General features: G+C 48.7%; 1 protein-coding gene across 2 annotated transcripts in view; it reads left to right on the top strand.

The window, feature by feature from the left end:
- The window catches only part of LOC122535215 (semaphorin-1A), a 213924-nt gene that overhangs the window by 9808 nt on the left and 185074 nt on the right, over positions 1–19042 (top strand). The window contains exons 2-3 of one of the 2 annotated variants that reach the window (XM_043666562.1): positions 14991–15005; positions 15773–16319. In XM_043666562.1, the coding sequence (XP_043522497.1) occupies positions 16190–16319 (130 nt within the window). In that variant the 5' untranslated portion in view covers positions 14991–15005; positions 15773–16189. Of the gene's footprint in view, positions 1–14990; positions 15006–15168; positions 16320–19042 lie in introns of those variants that run through there. The other variant, XM_043666563.1, reaches the window with a different exon arrangement.

Below are 19042 nucleotides of genomic sequence, written 5' to 3'. Positions count from 1 at the left end.
CATCCTGTTCGTGTTTCGTACCACCGAATGCCAGAACCGACCTGCCTCGTCGCCGGAAAGGTTCCATCGGCCTGGGTTCGTTGCACGATCGGTTTCCCTCGCGGTCTTTTTGCTCGGTGACTGTCAGCTTTCGCTCGGCGGATGCATGCGGTAACGAACGAGGCGCACTCACGCGAAAGAAATTGCGTGTAGTCGTACATCGCGGTCCCTTTCTCCGTTCTTCGTCTTCGGTGCCCCGTGCACACGCTTGCAAAAACTAATTCGCTCTCTCGCCGCACGGCAAAAGTTGGCCGTGCGCCATCGGGAATCGTCTAACTGCTTTAGTTATCAGACGATTAGTTATTACGGACTGTCTTTATCATTTCGAACGTCGCAGCCTGCATTGGGGAATACATTCCGCAATCGAACACGTTGGGTGTGCATTTGATCTCGACAACGTGATTCGCTTTACGCGTTTTCGATGCGTTCCCGTTAATAGTGTATTCGCATAGATTCACGCCGCGAACTTTTGGCCGGAGTATTCTTCGGTTAACCTCTTGCACGGCAACTGGTTCGCGGACCATAACGAGTGACCGTATCGTATATACGATAATTTGTCGTTTCCTTTTTCTTTTAAACTCGTCGGCGTGATATCACTGGACAGAAATTATTACGAAGTAATAAACTTGTCACTTGTTTTGCCCGGGTTACATAAATATACTTAAAAGTGAGAAATTGTTGCAATTTGGGAGAAAAAAATTCTCGACGTGCGTGGCACGTCATTCCAGGGCAGGAGGTTAATAGATTTGTATGTTTGTTGCCTCCGTTGTGTGAGCTTCGTTGTCGAGATGTCTCGTGCTTTGCATCGACGGGACGACAAACTACTTTGCCCAGTTGGCAGGCTTCTGTTTGAACGTGAAGAGGAGAGATTCCCGTGAAAACCTCTGTTTCCATTTTTCTTTCTTTCTTTCTCGCGACTAGCGGAGAGAGGAGGAGTTTCGCGTCATCTTCGACCTTCGAACCTCGCTTCTGCCTCGCGATGTGTCTTGCGTTTCACCTCGAGAAATCCTCCTTTTCCAGAACATCGAAAGCGTGGCACGAGCTATCGTACTCGATCGAGTTTTATTCTCCATACTGGGTCACGGGAGAATATATATACAGCCGAACGAACAGAAAGCGCGGCTCCCGTTAGTTTCTTTTTATTTCGCGATTTCGGCGACGTGTTCTCGCTCGTTAGAAACAGCTTGGATGCAAACGAGACGAGAGAGAGAGAGAGAGAGAGAGAGAGAGAGAGAGAGAGATTGATTTATCGCCGTAACGATGCGTCGCGATGCATCTTCGAGGGTCACTTTAGCCAGCATGGAACGTATCGCGCGAGAAATTCCTATCGGAAGAAGAAACATCGGAACACACTTTCGTGATATATGGGACGCCGGCTGCGAGACGCGCCGTGTTCCCTCGTATATGAAACGGTAAAACGGGAGGCCATTTTATTTGGGCAGTGTTGCGAGCGACGCGCGTAAAACTCGCGATATAAATAACGGCATGGATCGATTGGTAATTCTCGCTGGACGCGCGTCGCGTTCGATGCAGACGATTAAAAGTAAAAATTAGTCGAATTTCCCGGCGTCCCGCCGACACCGACGCGGCGTGTACATACAACACTGCTGTATCGGAGGCACAACGCGTATCATTCATCTCGTTCGGATATCGAACGAAAAATTAACGCCGTGTAATTAACCCTTCCGCCCTGTCGAGCCGATATGCCGGCCACGTTTAATTTCACTAATTATACGTGACCAGCAGGGATTAGCTCCCTGTCAGAGCCAACAGTCACGTCATTATGCGATATCGTTCGGAACTAAAAGGATTAAAATCGGGCAACAGAGGAAAAAAAGAGAAAAAAAGAAAAAGATAGATATTAAGCTTGGCAAATACAAGGCGCGGCGCTGGCAAAAGATATTGAAAAGGCTCGAAAGAGTTAAGCAGCGGGCAAAAATCAGACAGAAAAGTCGATGGCAACCGGTACGCCATGCATTGAATGAGAGCGCGGTGCACGGTGCACGGTGCCACGGGTCCGTTAGCCGAGTGCATCTGCACATCGTGCTGCAACAAGGTAACCTCCTTCCCTCCTTCGTTTCTCTCTTTCTCTCTCTATTTTCCCTCCCTCTCCACCCTCCGCGAGGTTACATTTACAAGAGAGCCGCTCGTATTTCCATCCTCGATGTCTGCTGAAAACCGAAACGCCTATGCTTCCTTCCTCTTTCACCCGTCCGTTACTGGCGAGAGATCGAGGCTCGTCGAACGACGCTGAAAACATCGTCGATACGCCAAGGCTTTTCATATTAGAATTTTTAAATATTCAACAATGCATCGTTTTTGCCCGAAGATACAAGGCGCCTGTGCGCCAGCCTTCTTCCCTTTCGCTTTCTCTCTCTCTCTTTCTGCCTGTTTCGCTTCTCGGTCCTTCACCGCTTACCAGCTGCGTTTCCTCGATATTCTAATGTCGGAATGATCTTCCCCAGGTAAATTACATTTTATACGACGCTCGGTGATAAATTAGGTTTTTCGCGGGCGTTCGCGCAACAATGGCACCAATGGTATTCCTCGCCGATGAATTTTTCAAAGCGCGTCCCGGGTTTTACGAGCGAGCGTCGAAATTGAAAAAAACAATGTGAAAGCTGCGCTGCAAACTCCACGGAGTTTGAAGAGACGATCGCCTCGACCATCTCCTCGTTGGAAAAATCGTTTTGAAACCATTGTTCGTTACGCAAGCAAAAGTTCATTCAAGGTCAGCTTCAGTGAATTATCGCGCGTCGAATTTCGAACGATCGACCGAGTTGGGTGTTCAAGCGTCGCGACCATAATGGAGTCGCGGCTCCGGACGGTATCGTGGCCGTTCCAAAACGTCGAGATAATCTTTGACGACGACAATTTCGCCTCGAGTCGCGGCTCGATGTTTCCGGTGTTCCTCGTTAGCGACCGCTTCACGGTATTTCACTCGAGCGAGCATTCGATTTTCGAGCTGGAACACGCCGAGAGCGGTCGGCATCGTGCCAGCGTCTCTCCAGCCGGCGTGGATTACAATTTTTAAATATTCAACGTTCCCTCGCGAGGAAATACGAGGACGGTCGATGTCATCCACATCCTCGATCCTCTTACATATCGCCACGATCTCGGATCGAGGCGTGTTTCGCTCCACAGCCGAGACAAGTTGCAAGTACGACGTACTGTTTTATGAAAACGGCGGCGACGTCGAGATTCGCGAATTTCCGAATTGACCGATTTTTCACCGTGCAACTGCAACACTCTGCTTCTCGAGTTCGGTGCGTTCGTTGCATCCAAGTTTACTAGCTCCCGAACGAATGAAAATTTTAAATATTTCGAGGAGTGCGTTGCCGCGCCGAGACGATACAACGGACTTACCATGATTTTCGATAGTCACGCGCGCGCGATACTTGGCACGGATATCCGTGGAATACGAAATCGAGTGTATGCAACTATAACGCGCTGTGCTACGTTCCGTCGTATTCTTCCAACACACCGGCGTTTTCGAAAATATTTCTGCTCCGGCTGGAATCGCAGAACCGATCGGTCGTTATACTTGGAGACGGTCCACCTCCGCCCCCTTCCGGCCTCTCCCTCTCTCGCGGAGGGAGAAGTTTTGACGACAGTACGGCGGTGGGTGCCAAGTAACTTTATTGAAAAGTATCTAGGTAAGTCTCGAAGAACAAAGGTAGTGCTTCTCGCGCAGGAGGTGTCCCTCCTTCCCTGATTCGTGCTCCCGTCTCTGTTCCTTCTCTGGCTACGGGCTTCGTGCCTCTAGATCACCCGGCCCTGAACGGAATATTGCCTTTTTGTCGTCGTGCAAGCAAAATCCTTTCCTCCCGCTCGAACACTCGCTGGAAATTGACTCTGCTTATATCGGCTTACCAACGACTTTGCAGCCTCTTGCCCCTTTCTCTCTTTGCCTCTCCTCTCTTCTCTTCTCTTCTCTTCTCTTCTCTTCTCTTCTCTTCTGTTCGCCCGTCCTCCTTCCGCGCTGCAGGTTTTCTCTTTTGGTTTCAACGGGCCGCGCCTACCGTCTGTCGCGGGGCCCCTTTGTAACGTCGTTCTCGTTCCATCTTCACTGGCGAACGTCAAACTCCGCGAAAGCGACCACGAAGAAGACGACGTCGGAGTGTACGACCCGGCGCCAGGGCGAGCGTTGCTGCCGCCCGCGAAATCAATTTTTCCGCGGTCGGGTGGTTGGGCGGAGGGGAGAGAGAGAGAGAGAGACGATATCTCTCCTCCCGCATCAGGGTTGGGGGGAGATTTTATTCCTCTCGTCGAATCGTTCCCGATCGAATGAATAATTCATCGTTAAGAAATTTCGAAGATGCTCCATCGCGTCTGAACACGGTTGTGTGACGCGACCAGCGTACACGTATGTACGTCAGACTTTGTGCCTCGAAGCGAACCACGCGAATTTCCACGGAATTTCCCGCGCGTGTTCTTTCAGTAGCTCGATGTAGTAACCTCGACGTATATATATATATATATATATATACATCTTGTTTACGAGCGTCCGTGTCTGACTTATTTTTACGTCGGCATTTTCCCTTTTTTCTTTTTTCTTTTTTTTTTTTTATGTCGCATAAATATAGAGTGGTCGTCGCATTCTTGGGACAGCGTGGCGACGCGAGCACGTGTCGTGTCGTGCGATGCCCGCAATTAGACTTTCGATCGCCGCTCGACTGCGAGATACACGCACGATACACGCTCGAGTATATAGGCAATATCGTAGACAAATATCTTGGTCCTTTCTTGTCGCATCTCTGTAAGCTGTGGCTGCTCTCTACCGCGCATGTGATACCCTGATGACTCACGGTTCCGTACGTACGCGCGACGCGTGCACTTTCCTTACCCTCCGCTAATATTCCCAACGCCCTTTCTCCATGCTGTGACTCGTCGTTTCTTTCGTGGGAGAGGCTGCGCCGCGCATTTCCAGCCGAACGGCACTCTGTTTTCGTTCGATCTTGGCTGCGAGCGGTTTCGTTTTCGTATATACATATTTCGTTCTCACGGTCGTAGGCGTATTAACGACGCTTGGGGAAGAAAAACGCCGTTCCTTTCAAGCGTTTTCGAGCTGGAAAATCTCTCTCTTTCTCTCTCTCTCTCTCTCTCTCTGTGAATTTCATAAAAATTCGTTTGCCGCGAGAAGAAAGAGCTACTTTCGTTGCGCGATGCCTGGCAAAGTATGCCACTTTACAGTCTAACGTGTTGCGGATGCATCGCGGATTTTCTTCGCAACTTTTTCTCGCAGCACTCGAGGCGTGTTTCCAGTTAATTCGAGCGAAGTGCTTCGAAGGTTCGTAAATAGTTGCGGAAACATAGCGAATACGAGCAACAGAGGGCGGGAGAAGGGAGGATGAAAGGGAGAAAAAGAAAAAGGAAAGGGGAGCGAACGAGGGTTGTAAACGAGGACGGTGTCTCGGTTTAACTTCTCATACGTTTAAGAAAGTTTCGGACCAATTTTCTCCCCTTCTTTCTCCCCTTTTACTTCTTTTTCCACGTGGAGCATAAATAAAAGGATTCGCGAAGAAGCGCCACAGGACGCAGTCGGCAAAATCGGCCAAGATCTTCTTTTTTTTTCATCCCGTTACCAATTTGAAGTATGGCTGTTGGTAATGGTTCGTCGCGTTTCTCGTCGCTGTAACGTCTGCGTTTTTCAAATGTTTGCCAGACACGTTCCCAGTTCACGTTCGTAGTCGACTCTATCCCGAGTGGTGATATTAAAAAACGTTTGCAGTCTCCCCCATTTTTGTTTGCCAACGAATAGCTGTATACACGCGGGAAGAGAGACAGAAGAAGAAAGTCGATGAGAAACGCGCATTTATAGTGTGCATCGCGCGCGCAGAAATATTTTTTCTCCGAGTCGCCGATCCCGTTTCGCGAAATCCGTGATCATAGCGAAACACATCAACGAGCGCGTCTATGCGAAGCATCCAAACGTGCACCGAACGTCCATTTTCGACCTCGCCGATTCGTCACTGACGATTATCCACCATTCCCTTAGCTCTGCGTCTGCATTCGTTCCCCTGCACCGTTCTTGATCGATCCAATCGAAGTTTAACCACTTGCGCTGGCAACTGATTGCGGACCATAACGAGTGACCAAACCTGTATACAATAATTCGTCGCTTTCGTTTCGAACTGGTCGGTATGACATCACTGGATAGAAATTACTGAGAAGTAATAAATTTATTATTTGTTTTGCCTGTTTTTTGTTTCACTTAAATATACTTAAAAACTGAGGAAATATTACAATTTTGAAACGAAAAGTTCTCGACGTGCGTAGCACGTCATTCCAGCGCAAGAGGTTAAAACCCTGTCCGAGCTTTTATTTACTGCAGACAGACCGGCATAAATCTTCATGCATCCGCGGATTCGCGATACACGTTGCAATATATAATATATGTATATATAGATAACGATAAAGCGTAATTCGACGAGGAAACGGCGATTTCGTTCGCGCGCGTATATCGAGACTTGACGTTCGTCGCTGACGTTGTTGACCCGCGATGGATGTTGCGATGGACGGCCAACTTGTTAACGACAGATTTCTCCATTAAAACCAAGCGCGAGTTTATCTCCCTTATTCGATTTTATCTAATTCATCTTCCTTTGAAAGGTCGAATCGAACTCGCGTTTCGGAATAACAACGATGGACAAAGGCTGCCTCCTATTTTTCTCCCCCCCATTTTCTCTATCAATTACCGATAACGCGAATAAACAAATTTTTCTCATTTTTCGTCTGTTTGCCAAGTTTCGTAAAAGAGATTGACGCGTAATACTTTACACGGCCCTCTTACGAGTTTCCGGTCGACGGCGTCCCTCGTTCGGGACTCTATTTTTATCCTTGAACTGGTTCAAGACGAAAACTTTCTTTCTTTCTTTCTTTCTCTTCTTTTTTTTCTTTCGTGTCGGCTGCTACCGACATAGAGAACACGAAAAATCTTTGGCAGGAAGTTTCAGATCGCGCCTGAGATCTGGAGGAACCTTCGCCGTTTATTAGAGGCTTCGATCCCCTTTAAAAATAAAAGATAACTTCACGGATATCCCTTCAACGGTTTTTTTCCATTTCTTTTTTCGCGTCAAATACAGTTAAGTGGAAATCAATTTTCGCTTAAGTATTTAGGATCGGCAAGTTCCGTACGATAACGAAATATATTAAAATTACATCAATCCAAAGAACATCAATAAAAACGTGCTTCTTCGTAAAAAAAAAAAAAAAAAACTTCTTGGTCGCAGATTGTATGCAATTTTAGAAAAATTCGCAGAATCGTGAAGCTTTCAACTGGTGCAAGCTGCTCTCTGTTTATTTGCAGTCGTGCAAACTACCACTTTGTTTTATCGTCGACAGGAAGGCGTATTTTTATCGCGAGGTTATCGAGAGCGGAGACTCTCGTTCACGGGGACCGACTTTACTTTTTTCGAGAAACGTGCGATTTTGCAGACCCGAAAGGACCTCGCAATTCCTACTAACTTCCATCTTTATCTCGGTGTCTGTGCGTATACCTAAGGTACACGCGAGTTGATTTTCATTCTTTCCCTCGCATTCCAACATTTATCTTGCTTCAATTTACTTTGCATCGTACAGTACAGCGTTCTAACAGACGTAACTAGTCGTAAAAAAACCACTTCCCCGATTTCCAGGTGCGTTTTAACGATTCGTACGATAACGTCCATCTGCATGCACGCATTTGAAAACGATCTCTCCCCGTTATTCCGGTAAACTATGAAGTACACGATACGGAGAATCGTTATATCGCTTGAAATCGAAGGGCTAATGATATCCGCGATCGCGTTGGAGCACAGCTTTATCCCCTTTTCCCCCGGAGAGAAAGAAAGATAGAGCCTTGAATCGTTGGATCGACCATCGTTCAGACCCTAAATTACTCGCTTTTACACGGGGACGGAGGGGCTTACATTTTGTTCCACGCTTACAACGGTTGTAATCGTCGTAAAACGGATTCGCACGCGCGAATCATCGTTCCGGCGTATCGGGCGAAAATTCAATTCCTCTTCTCTCTCTCTCTCTCTCTCTCTCTCTCTCTCTCTCTCTCTGCCTCCTCCTACGCGGTGAATCGGCATCGCGGAAGAAACATTCTTTCTCTCGGCGAATGGAAAGTCGATCGCGCGAAAGGGGAATGCGAAGAGGGTGGCGCGACAGGGGGTCGTCTGAACGCGGAAGGAAGGAGGAAGACAGAGGAGAAATCAAGTAGAAATCGAGGAGCGCCGTTGGAACTCGGAAACGACGTAACGAAGTTTCGACTCGGCGCAACGGAAGTCAACCGATGCTTGCGCGACGCGGAGATGCGTGTGTGCGCGGATCGAACATCCCCGTCCTCCTGTATCGGTGCACCGTGTCGCGATTTTTTTCTCTCTCTTCTTTCTCCTCGCTCCCTCGAACACATAGAGCGAAGAGTAGTGCGGTTACGAATTCCGCGTGCCGCCCGCCGCCGCGCAACGCCGTTGCAAGCGATTTCGTCACCCTCGGCAAATTGAAATTTCCGACAGCTCTCCACTCCCATCCTTCAGTTCGCCTCCTCTGTTCTCTCGTTTGCCCTCCTCCCCCCCATCACCTCGTTCCGCTTCTCTTGCTCTCTCTTCCGATTCCTTTCACTTCTGGCGTCGTCACTCGAAGACGATATTTGAAAGTCACTGGGACAAATCGATATTCAGAGTTCAAAATTCATCGAGACCCGGGGTTCGAAATCCGCCGGGCTGGCTCTCAGTTACGGCGGTAACGACTGTCCTCGGTCGATTTCGCGCCTCGTTATTTGTCGCGGTTTGCGAGAACATCTTTTTTTTTTCCACCTCTCTCCCAGCGCGTTAATTACCTGGCCGGATCGGCGAGCACGGCGAGCACGGACAATCGCGAAAATTTGAAGTGCCCGGGGGAAAATAGGTCGCGACGATTTTCATGAAATTTTTATAAATCACTGGGATTTAGCGACCAGGAGCTGAGGTGAGGCGGGAGGAGGATGGGGGAGGGGGAGGGCAGCTCGTAATTTCACCGGATTCCCGGAGCAATAGGACAAAAAGGAGAAGCATCTCGGCGGTGGATTCGAAGACGCGTGAGAATCGAATTACTGCCATCGGAAATGATTTATATTCCGCGAATTCGAAGAGCTTCCTTAACCCATTTCTCGGAATTTTAAGGTGCGCGCTTCCTCCGCCCCCCGCCCTCCATCGCTCTAGGAGAGAATACCGTGAGCCGCGTCCTCTTCTTCTTCGTCCTCGTCCTTCGTCTCATCGATTGCATCTCTCCAACTTCTCTCTTTTAGTCTTTCGTCGATCTTTTCTCGGCTGTCTATCTCTCCATCTCTCTTGAAACTCTTGGAGAAGTTCCCCCGTGCGTTACACGTTTCCGCGAGCGGAAATTGTCCTGTCTCGCAAATCATGCTCGTCCTTTCCATCCCCCTTCCCACTGTTCTCTCCTTTTCTTTCCTCCACTGTACATAACGTGCTTGTACGTTATACGAGCAAACGCAAAAGTTGGCGTGAACTTTGCACAAGGCATAACTCGCGCACGAATACGAGTCATTCATTCAGACGCGCTTACCACTTGAGAAAGCTTTTTTTCTTTCTCTGTCCGTGCCAGAACCGTTTTATGGATTTCGCGCGTTGGTCTGATTCATTACCGGTGTTTCAGATCTTTTCGTAGAGTTTCATTGCACGCTCGCGCGAGATAACTTACACCGCTGTGTTTGAACTTGCTAATCAAACCACGCGAACTCATTTTCTCTCTCTCTCTGCGGGCATCGTAATAAATATCTCTTGAACCTTTGTTTTTCGAATTTCGCCTCCTAACCCCCTTCCTTTGTGAAACCATCTTCCGTTTTTTTTAATCTCGATTTTGTCGTTTATATTTTATGCAACGATAGCTTTATAGTTTATAGTCTCGCAGCGAGTTTGTTCGAAAAATAAAGGAAAAATAAATGTTACGCTCCGCCATGATCCATCTACGTTTTTTTGGCTTTTACACTGCTGATAAAGAATTCAGGTATTAAGAGGATGAGAAGGGGTCAAAAAGAAAAAGAAAAGAGAAAAAAAAGGAGAAAAGAAAGCGGATTAATTATTCGACGGTTAAAATAAGGACAACAGTCCGGGCTGGTTGAAAGGCAGTCTGGAGCAAGAATATACGGGTAGAACACGAGGCTTGATTATTACCTCGTTTATTTTTCTTTATCCGAGGAAGGTGGCGCGGATCGAGCGAATTTAAGCAGGACACGGATCCAATTTAGCGGAACTAGCCCCGCTGACATGTTTACGAGACGACTCCGATAAAACGAACCGGATCAATTCGAGTTCCCGGGATCTGTAATACCCGTGCTAATTAGCGAGCACGCTAATCTCAGAAGAGCAACCAGACTGACGTATTATCCCGAGGGTGATCTTTACAACCGTCTGTATATACATTATACATACACGTGACGCATAAGTTTCACAGAGCTGACGTTATACGCGTACAAGTACACGCGTGGTTTCCAATCCGCGGCAGGCTTTCACCGCTTTGTGATTTCAGTTTCTGATGCAGTATCGCAATGGAAATTTATCGAACCGTGGCGACCGAAAAGTTGATACTCGCGCGCGATCGCGATCGTGCCTTCCGAGTCACGATAAAATACGCCGGATTAAAATACGACGACGACGACGATTAAAGGAAAGATTCCGTGTCGGCCTGTAACAGATTAAAAAACTTTCTTCAACGTGCACGAATGTGTCGGGCGAGCGCTCGACAACGCGAAGATACACCAATTAAGTCGTTTCGAATTAATCGGCCGGTAACGAGGTGGGCTCCCTCGTTCTGGGTCAAAGTTGTTTGAGTTTTTAAATCGAAGTTTCGCCGAGTCCACGCGGACTCTGGCAGTTTTCACTTCTCGAAAGTCTCGGGGAGAGAGACCACGAGACGGGTCTCGGTTAAAAATCACAAACGAAAATATCGTCGGGGATAAACGGGAATGACGACTGCGAGCAGTGGTGTTACAGAAGTTGGCGACGGTTGGCTTAACTTTCGCTGTTCGGCGGAGGATCTTCCTCCGCGGTTCGTTGCACTCTTTTTGATTTCTTGTCTCTCGACCGGGGTGTGTATCGATCCCACCATCGCGGTGTCGAGCACTTTGAATCGAAACACTTTTAATCGAAGGTCGGATGCTTGAAGCCGAGGAGTGACGAGGGACAGGCCTGAAAAAGAGTCGTGAGAGGAATACCTAATTCGAATCTCCCCCCTGGGGCGGTAACGCCGATAAAAACGCTTCCGCGGAGATTCATCAAGTATTTTGCCGAGGAGCGGCGAGTTCCGTTTGTGCAGAGCTCTTTGCAACGAGCGTACATCGGCATTGCTGAGGATGTCTCTCTTCCAGGTCATCCATCCTTCTTAGCTCAAAGGATTTCGGTCAAACGTGCAATTTTCGTCACTATTGACCAACGATATCGCGAAATTTTTATATTCTCAATACATTTTAAATATGTCTCGGTAAATTCAACGAATATAATATAATTCGTTGAGAAAGGCGCGAATTCTGCGTGAGAGTTTCTTTACCTCGAATATCTTTCCATGGAGGCAAATGAAACGTCATCGAACTCCGATATTCGGTACAGAAGAAACGAACACACCCCTATTTTAATACCGATTAAAATATTTCACGCGGTTTCGATCGAAACAATAAATTTTTTGTCTTCTCGGCATCCTCTCTGCGGTGAACTCGCGTATAGGGACTAAATTCGAACGAGCCTAACCAACCAGTACCAATTTTTCTTTTTTTTTTTTTTTGTTCATTCTATTCTTTTTTTCTTTTTTTTTTAAGCCGACATTCAGAGACGATAGGTCCGTTCGCTATACGCGAACTCAGCTTAAATGGCCTAACCAGTTTCACCCAGAAAAATGTTTTCCATGTAACGGCCCGACGGAAGTTGGACTTGGACGGACTTAATTGGGTTTTGTTCCACGCCCTTCGATCGCTCGGCTGGCTGCTGCCGCGACTTCTGCCCTCTCTCGTTCTCTCTCCCTCTTTCTCTCTGGTTTCCTCTCTCACCCTTCGTGACGAGTGCCAGAGCAACGTATCCACGTTTTCCACGCGTTTTCCATCGGGAGTTTTTGCCCGTTGTTCGGCTATCGATCCCTTTTCGTCCTCTTCTCCTCTCCGGCAGCCTTTCTTTTTCTGGGAACACGGACAGCCTGCCGCTACTCTTTTCCTCCGCCCCCTTTCCTCCCCGCGTTGCTGCCTCGTCGCCCCGCCAAAAATCGAATCGCTGGCAAGCACTCCCACCGGACAGTTTTATGGGGTTTTATTTTTTTAACCTACATTCCCTATGCCGCCGGTGAAACACACTTAACCTCTCTCTGCTTGTCCGACGGTAAATGGAAATGCGCGCGACGAAAGAACTTATTTCGCGTGAAAATCGGTTCGAGCGCTCCGGTATCTCTCATCTCCGGTAGCCGGCCGTCGTAATCGAAAGTTAACGGAGTTCTAGCGCACGTTCGCGTACAGTCTCAATACCCTGTGCACACGGATAATATTTTGCGAATTGTTGTCAAAAAGCTTGCGTATTCGCGATGATTCTCTAAAGATTAAATGACACACTGTCTGTATTTTTAACTAGTCTCTACCATCTTCCGCTATCCTTGTCCTACAGAGATTTCATCTCCAGTCGGTCGAATATCGATCCTCCCCCCCCCCTCTCTCCTCTCTTTCTCTCTTGTCTTTCTACGTCTCTCCGAGGGACGTGCATTGCGACCGACGTTTTTCCACCTAGAGAAAACGCGAACTGTGTAACGTTAAGCAGGAGATAGTCGCGTTTGGACAAAGTCGGTCCCGAGGGATGATTTTGCGAGTGTCTCCCGCGCTCCCTTCGATTCTTTCTCCTTACACGCACCCTTTCGTACCTCTTTGGGAATAACGTCTACTCCCTTCCATTGCCTTTGATCGTGACTGCGCACAGCGCACGGGCTTTTAAGTAAGAATCGGCAAGGATGAAAGCTCCTTCGGCCTGGCATGTAAAGTGGGCTTTCCATTTTCCAGCGTGACGGACAAATAATTCAATGACACATTGTCGAACTTGTCTGCGGCGATAGTTCTTTCCGGCGGGCGAGTCAGCAGCGATCGCTCGATATATTCGATCTCGTGCCACACCACCCGTCGCGTCGTCGTCGAACGAATAAATATATCGCGTTATCGCGTGATCCTATTTTCATTGAGACGCGCGACGATAAATCGCGTTAATTGCCGAACGGATGTTCGATTGCTGAAAGCTACGAAAAATGCACGTGAAATTGCTGGCGCAGTAGACGCGTAGACGCAGAGCGAGGAAATTATATCTTTCTTTCTCTCTCTCTCTTTCTCTCTGTCTGTCTCTCGAAAAATACGCTCGGAGACTATAACGAGAAGTCGTTACGGTTATTCCTCGCTGTCAGCAAAAGCTTTCGCCCTCCTTTTAGTTTTTATTAATATTTCATTGGTCATTGTCCATTATTCTTTCGCATCGCTGGCCGTTCCAACTGAATAACGTTTAAAGGCGCGCACGTAGCGAACCGTCGTATATATACACAGAGAGATACGTGCAGAGAGGGATGGTCTTCGCCAAACGCATCAAACTCTGGTGGCCACGATGCACTCCCCGCTGTACGTACGTCGCAACGGCCAATCACGAGCGTAGGAATTAGGGGTTCGATGTGTACACCCTGCTACTTTTAATTCAGCGAATTAATGAACACCGTCGACGTCGCCGACGTTGCAATCACCGCCGTTGCATACGGACAATTGTGACAAAAATTCACCGATGCTCGGACAACGTTGCAATCGCATCGCGCAAAAAAGAAACACCGTGCGAATTTTCATTGCCCTTCTTTCGTACGCGAATTTTCTTTCCCCCCACAGATTCCCTGACAATGTCCCGGGGCATATTCCTCTCTGTCTAAGACTCGTGCAAAATTAAGCTCCTCTTGGTTATTTTCCGAGAATGGATGCTATTCAAATATTTCTTGCGTTATAATATAATTTTGAGGTCGAGTAATTCCGGTTCAGGTAAAATACGGTTTGTAGCACGGCAAAGCAACGAGTAGGAGTAAGAAATGGAATGGGGAAAGAAGAGAGAGAGAAAGGTTTGGAAGCCGATGGAAATGATTCGTGCGTAGTATGAGCGTCGATGGTAAACTTTCTTTGTTAATCTCTTGCGCTGGAATGACGTGCCGAAATTGCCAAAATTGCAATGTTTTCTCAGTTTTAAGTATATTTAAGTAAAACAAAATAGGCAGAACAATTAATAAATTTATTACTTTTCAATAATTTCTATCCAGTGATGTCATACCGACGAGTTCGAAAGGAATTGTATATACGGTTTGGTCGCTCGTTATGGTCCGCAATCAGTTGCCAGCGCAAGTGATTAAACAAACGCTGCGTTTTGATGTTCCTCGACGCGGCAGGGCAGGAGTCCATCTTTTTGCGAAAGCTATCGGTGTAGCTCGGTGTTAGATACGAGGTGACGAGGTGATCGTTAGTCGCGCGTTTATTACGCCCTCTCAGCACCCTCGAGCGAATAAAGCGTGATAAAATTCGTGCTGGCGCAAACGTTTCCGCTGAAATCCAGGTCAAGAAATATAACGCCGAGGAATCTGGTGAAAAATAACGGGGGACAACTGGTAATAATTCAAATGGCCCTCGTGCCTCGTATGTTCGAGTGAATTCACCCCCGAGCTCCGAGCACCTGAACTTGGAAGTAATCGTAGCAGGTTGGCAACTGGTGGAACGATAAGGTTATCGCGAAGAAAGGAAAACAATCTACCGGAGGAACGGATAGACGAACCGTTCGGAATACATTAGCATTTAAACGGCCATTTCTCGTTTAATCGATGCATGTCGCGCTTATCGCTCGACTGAGACGACGTTTTCTTTTTTTCTTTTTTCTCGAAAAAGCATCGCCATCGAACAAATAATCGAGCCCCTGTTTTTCTTTTTCACGTTACAGGTTGGAGGCGCTGTAGTAGCGTCGACGAGATATCAACGAGGACGGCGAGAACGACGACAAAGACGAAGACGACGACGACGACGACAACGACGACGACGTGGACGTCGACAAGAACGGCGGCGTGATCGTGTCGCGGGGGTGGTGGGGTTGAAAATCGGTGTCTCCTGTATGCCTCTATCTCCCCTCGTTTTCCTTCCCCTTTTTCCATCCACTGCCCCCTATTCTCTCTGGTGGTGGCTCTTACTCCTACTTACACGTGCGTAAGAGGTGCGTGTGCGTGCAGTGGCGGCGCGTATCCACGCACATGCGACCCGGAGTAGACGAGAGAACATAGCGCAGAGCGCTATCGACGCGGCTGCGCGTACAACCGGCCGATTCTTCCCGAAAGGGATTTCGTAGCGTGGTGGGGGGGCGCGTGTCACCTGTCGTGGTGCTGCGCGGTGTCAGTGTGACGCCGATCGTCGCGGGTTACGGATCGTTTCGTGGTGTGTTTCGTAGTTGTTGACCGGGACGGTGTTTCGCGGGATAGACGCACACGATCGCGTATATACGTACACATATACATCCACGTCGTCACGTTCGTGCTCCGATTCATCGTTGCCTACGTTCTTTCTTTCTCTTACACGCAAACACGCACACGCCTTCTCTCTCTCTCTCTCTCTCTCTCTCTCTCTCTCGCGTTCATTCTCATTCTCTCCCCCCTCTCTCTCTCTCTCTCTCTCTGTCTCTCTCCAATTCTCCCTTCGCGCAATCACCCCTTGTCGTCCTTTTTTCGATCGCAGGCCGATTTTCGGAGCCGTCGAGGTGCGTGCGGACACGCCGCCGCCGCGTTCGATCTCGTGAATGTGCGCGATCAGGAAGCCGGCCGTCCGCAGGGAAACATGCGTGAGCAGAGCCGGAGGACAACGGCTGCGACAACGACGAGGAACACGCTGCACGTGACTGCGGCACCCTCGCACGTTCTGCTGCAGTGAGTGGAGAGAAAGGGAGGAAAAAGAGAGTGATAGAAACACGTCCTTTCTCCTTCCGCTGTTACGTTGGAGCCTGTGCTTAACGGGGAGTAAAGAGTGCCGGTGGTTGGTGCGGTATTCGTGAGTTACCGGAGGTTCTTTCTCCTTTACGTGATCCACACCGGAAGGGGGGGCGAGTGCGAATCCTGGCACGTTTTCGGCGTCGTCGTTCGAACCACCCGAGAGAAGATGGGGCGTCGTACCATCTTGGAAACGAGGATGCACCCCGTGTTATCCTGCTGGTGCGTTGTCGCCACCGTCACCCTCGTCCTCGCAGCATGGCAGGAGAACATCAGGCCGAAGATGTACGTCCAGCTTGGTGAGTGTTTACGAATCTTTTTACTGTTCTGCGTGGTTGCGTTTGCGTTTCCGGTGGTATTTTTTTCTTCTTCGTCGAAGAACATCGTAAGCCTGTTGACACAACAGCGTGTCGCGGGTCAACGTTCAGAGGGCTGCACGAAAGCAAGGTTAACGCGTCGTGACGAACTGTCGTCGCACGCGAATGATAAGCAAAATAACAGTCGTCCTCTAGTTGATCGGAGAGACTTCTCGTGCGCGATGTTTTTCCATCGCGTACGCGACGACACAATCGCGTTTTCCAAGAAAAGGAGGAGAATTTATATTTATAGATACCTTTACTCTCGGGCTCATCGATCGAACACAGAGAGCTACAATGTCCCTGGTTAACGAAAAAAAAAAAAAAAGAAACAGCGTTCGTCCGATTATGCTCGAACGCGAATTAAAATACTTGCGATAGGTGCTCTACCCCGTCTCTCCCTCGCCCTCTATCTTTCTCTCTCGGTTATTTTACGGTCGAGAAGGTAATTTTATATTCTCGTTTGCTCGGGTAGTGCGCGTCGAGTAGCCGAACAACGATGCGGAACGGAAGTTGCACCGGGTGCAGGGTCATGGACCTTCCCCCACTCGGGTATTGTTTCACCCCCGTAGCAAAGGGAGCCGTGTGTGTGTAACCCGGTGATTGTAAACCACCCTAATCAGTGACATAACCGTACCACCGCGAGGTGGATACTCGGAAAAAATATAAAGGTATCGACCGCCGGTGTGTCCCGTTTAAATGATTAAAGTGCGCGCGATATAGAACCGTACGGTTCCTGGAAGAACGCCTATGGCTGTTATTCGTGGACGTCGTCGATATCGTTCGCAGTGTGTCAGCCGGATAAATTGTTCGACCGATTAATTTCGTTCGCCCACTTCTCTTTCCTCCGTCGAGAGATTAGAAGCGAAGAAAAGAAAACCGGTGCTCGGAGAGCGTGACGGATTAAATTGTGTCGTAACGACGGTGTAACGAGCCCTTGGTGATCGACCGATCGATATCTTCGATTCGAACGAACGAACGATGGAAAGATGTTGGCAACGGCGATAGCGAGGTGGCTCGTTGTCAAGGGCGAAGCATCGAGACTGCAGGAACGAGAAGAAAAAGTACCGAGTGTCCCACATGCGAGGCACTCGACCTTAACGGCACTCCGCGTGTTTCGCAGTCGCGGTACGCGACCGACATCCAGTATCCATCATTCTTTCCGCGATATTTCGGCGTGAGAAGGGACGAGATATAAATTGCGAGCGAGCTGTTCCATCGGCGTGCCTCTACGTACCCCTATCTCTTGTTTCTTCTACACACTCTCGTGACACACGTAGCGACACACACACGCTGCGTCGCGCTCGTGTGAAAAGCTTTCGTGACGTTGTTCCAAAGATAGTCGACCGATAGACGCGCGCTTCACCGTGTGCGCTTTCTTTCTCCCTTTTGGATCTTTCATCCGTGCAAACGCATTAGACGCGTTCTACTCTCTTTCTCTTTTATTCCTTCTTCTTGCTCCTTCTCGTCGATTTTGCACTGATGAACTCCTGGCATTGACTCTACTCGTAGCGCTCGTAGCACGCTTTGGAACCTCGTGTTTATCGGGCATTAACGAGACGGACGTTTAGCTCTTTTTACACTCGTCTGGCGAGTAACGTTAAAGGGTGAAAAATGACTCGAGAGATTCTCGAGGCGGCGTGGATTTCTCGAGGGGACGCGAGACTATCGGACGGCGGAAAACAAGGGGCGGATAACTTTCGAAAGCAAATTTTCGAACGCGATACGCCGAGAATAGATGCTCGACAGGCACCATGTTTGTTTTTTGTTTTTTTTTTCTCTCTCGTTTCGAGACAGTTCGGCAAACACGAGAGCGTCGGTAGACGTAAACTCATTAGGCCGTTATGAATTTCGTTCGTGTGTTATTTTCCCAATAGCGGTGAGAATCGAAGCGCGGTGCGACGAAACGTGCAGCAGGAATTGAAATTACACGAAGCACGTGTTATTAATACGCCACTGGCACTTGCGGGAACAGCACTGTTTTGCTCACTGAGTCAGAATTTCTGCTAATTCTACAACAGGGAAAACCACGCCGCAGAACCGAAATTGTAATCACTGGGAAATGCATATTGCCGTTATGGGGGCATATCCGAAGGGACGCTCGGTTCCCAGCGCTGACGCAGCATTTTCCACGGCTGTTTATTGCGATTCCATGGACCGCTAATGCTTACTTTTTCTTCCGCGCGCGGCTTTCAGTGACACGGTGAAACATCGTTAGCCAATTATCCACCGATTATATTCTGTTTATGCGCCGTTCTCTCCGAGTTTCGGTTTCACGTTTTTAGCCAGCCGTTCTCTCTCGTTTCGATATATACGAACGGGGCGGTCGCGGTTGGAAAAATCTCTCCCGTCATTTTCACCATCCTGACGCCTGTATCTCTCGGATCGTTGGCTTCGAAACGCTCGCGCAAAAAAAGTCCGACGACAAACGGCGATATTTCAATGCTCGAGGAGGGAAGGAACGAACCGCGTCGCGAATTGTCCGTACCGCGAGCAGCGCCCCCGTCGACGATCATCCGCGATCCGCTTGAAAAACAAACGTCGTAAATCAAGCCACGGATACTGGAGAACGTGCGGCGCCGTCGGAGACGCGACGACGTTTTAAAAATCGGTATCGCGTGGCGCCGCACGCTCGCGCACGCATTTTGTTGGCGCAAGAGAGCAAC

This window comes from Frieseomelitta varia, unplaced genomic scaffold (genome assembly GCF_011392965.1).
Source record: "Frieseomelitta varia isolate USP_RPSP 00005682 unplaced genomic scaffold, Fvar_1.2 scaffold_682, whole genome shotgun sequence".
NCBI classification, from domain to species: domain Eukaryota; kingdom Metazoa; phylum Arthropoda; class Insecta; order Hymenoptera; family Apidae; genus Frieseomelitta; species Frieseomelitta varia.
Note: the sequence above shows the minus strand (reverse complement) of the source record. Positions and strands in the feature narration are given on the sequence as shown.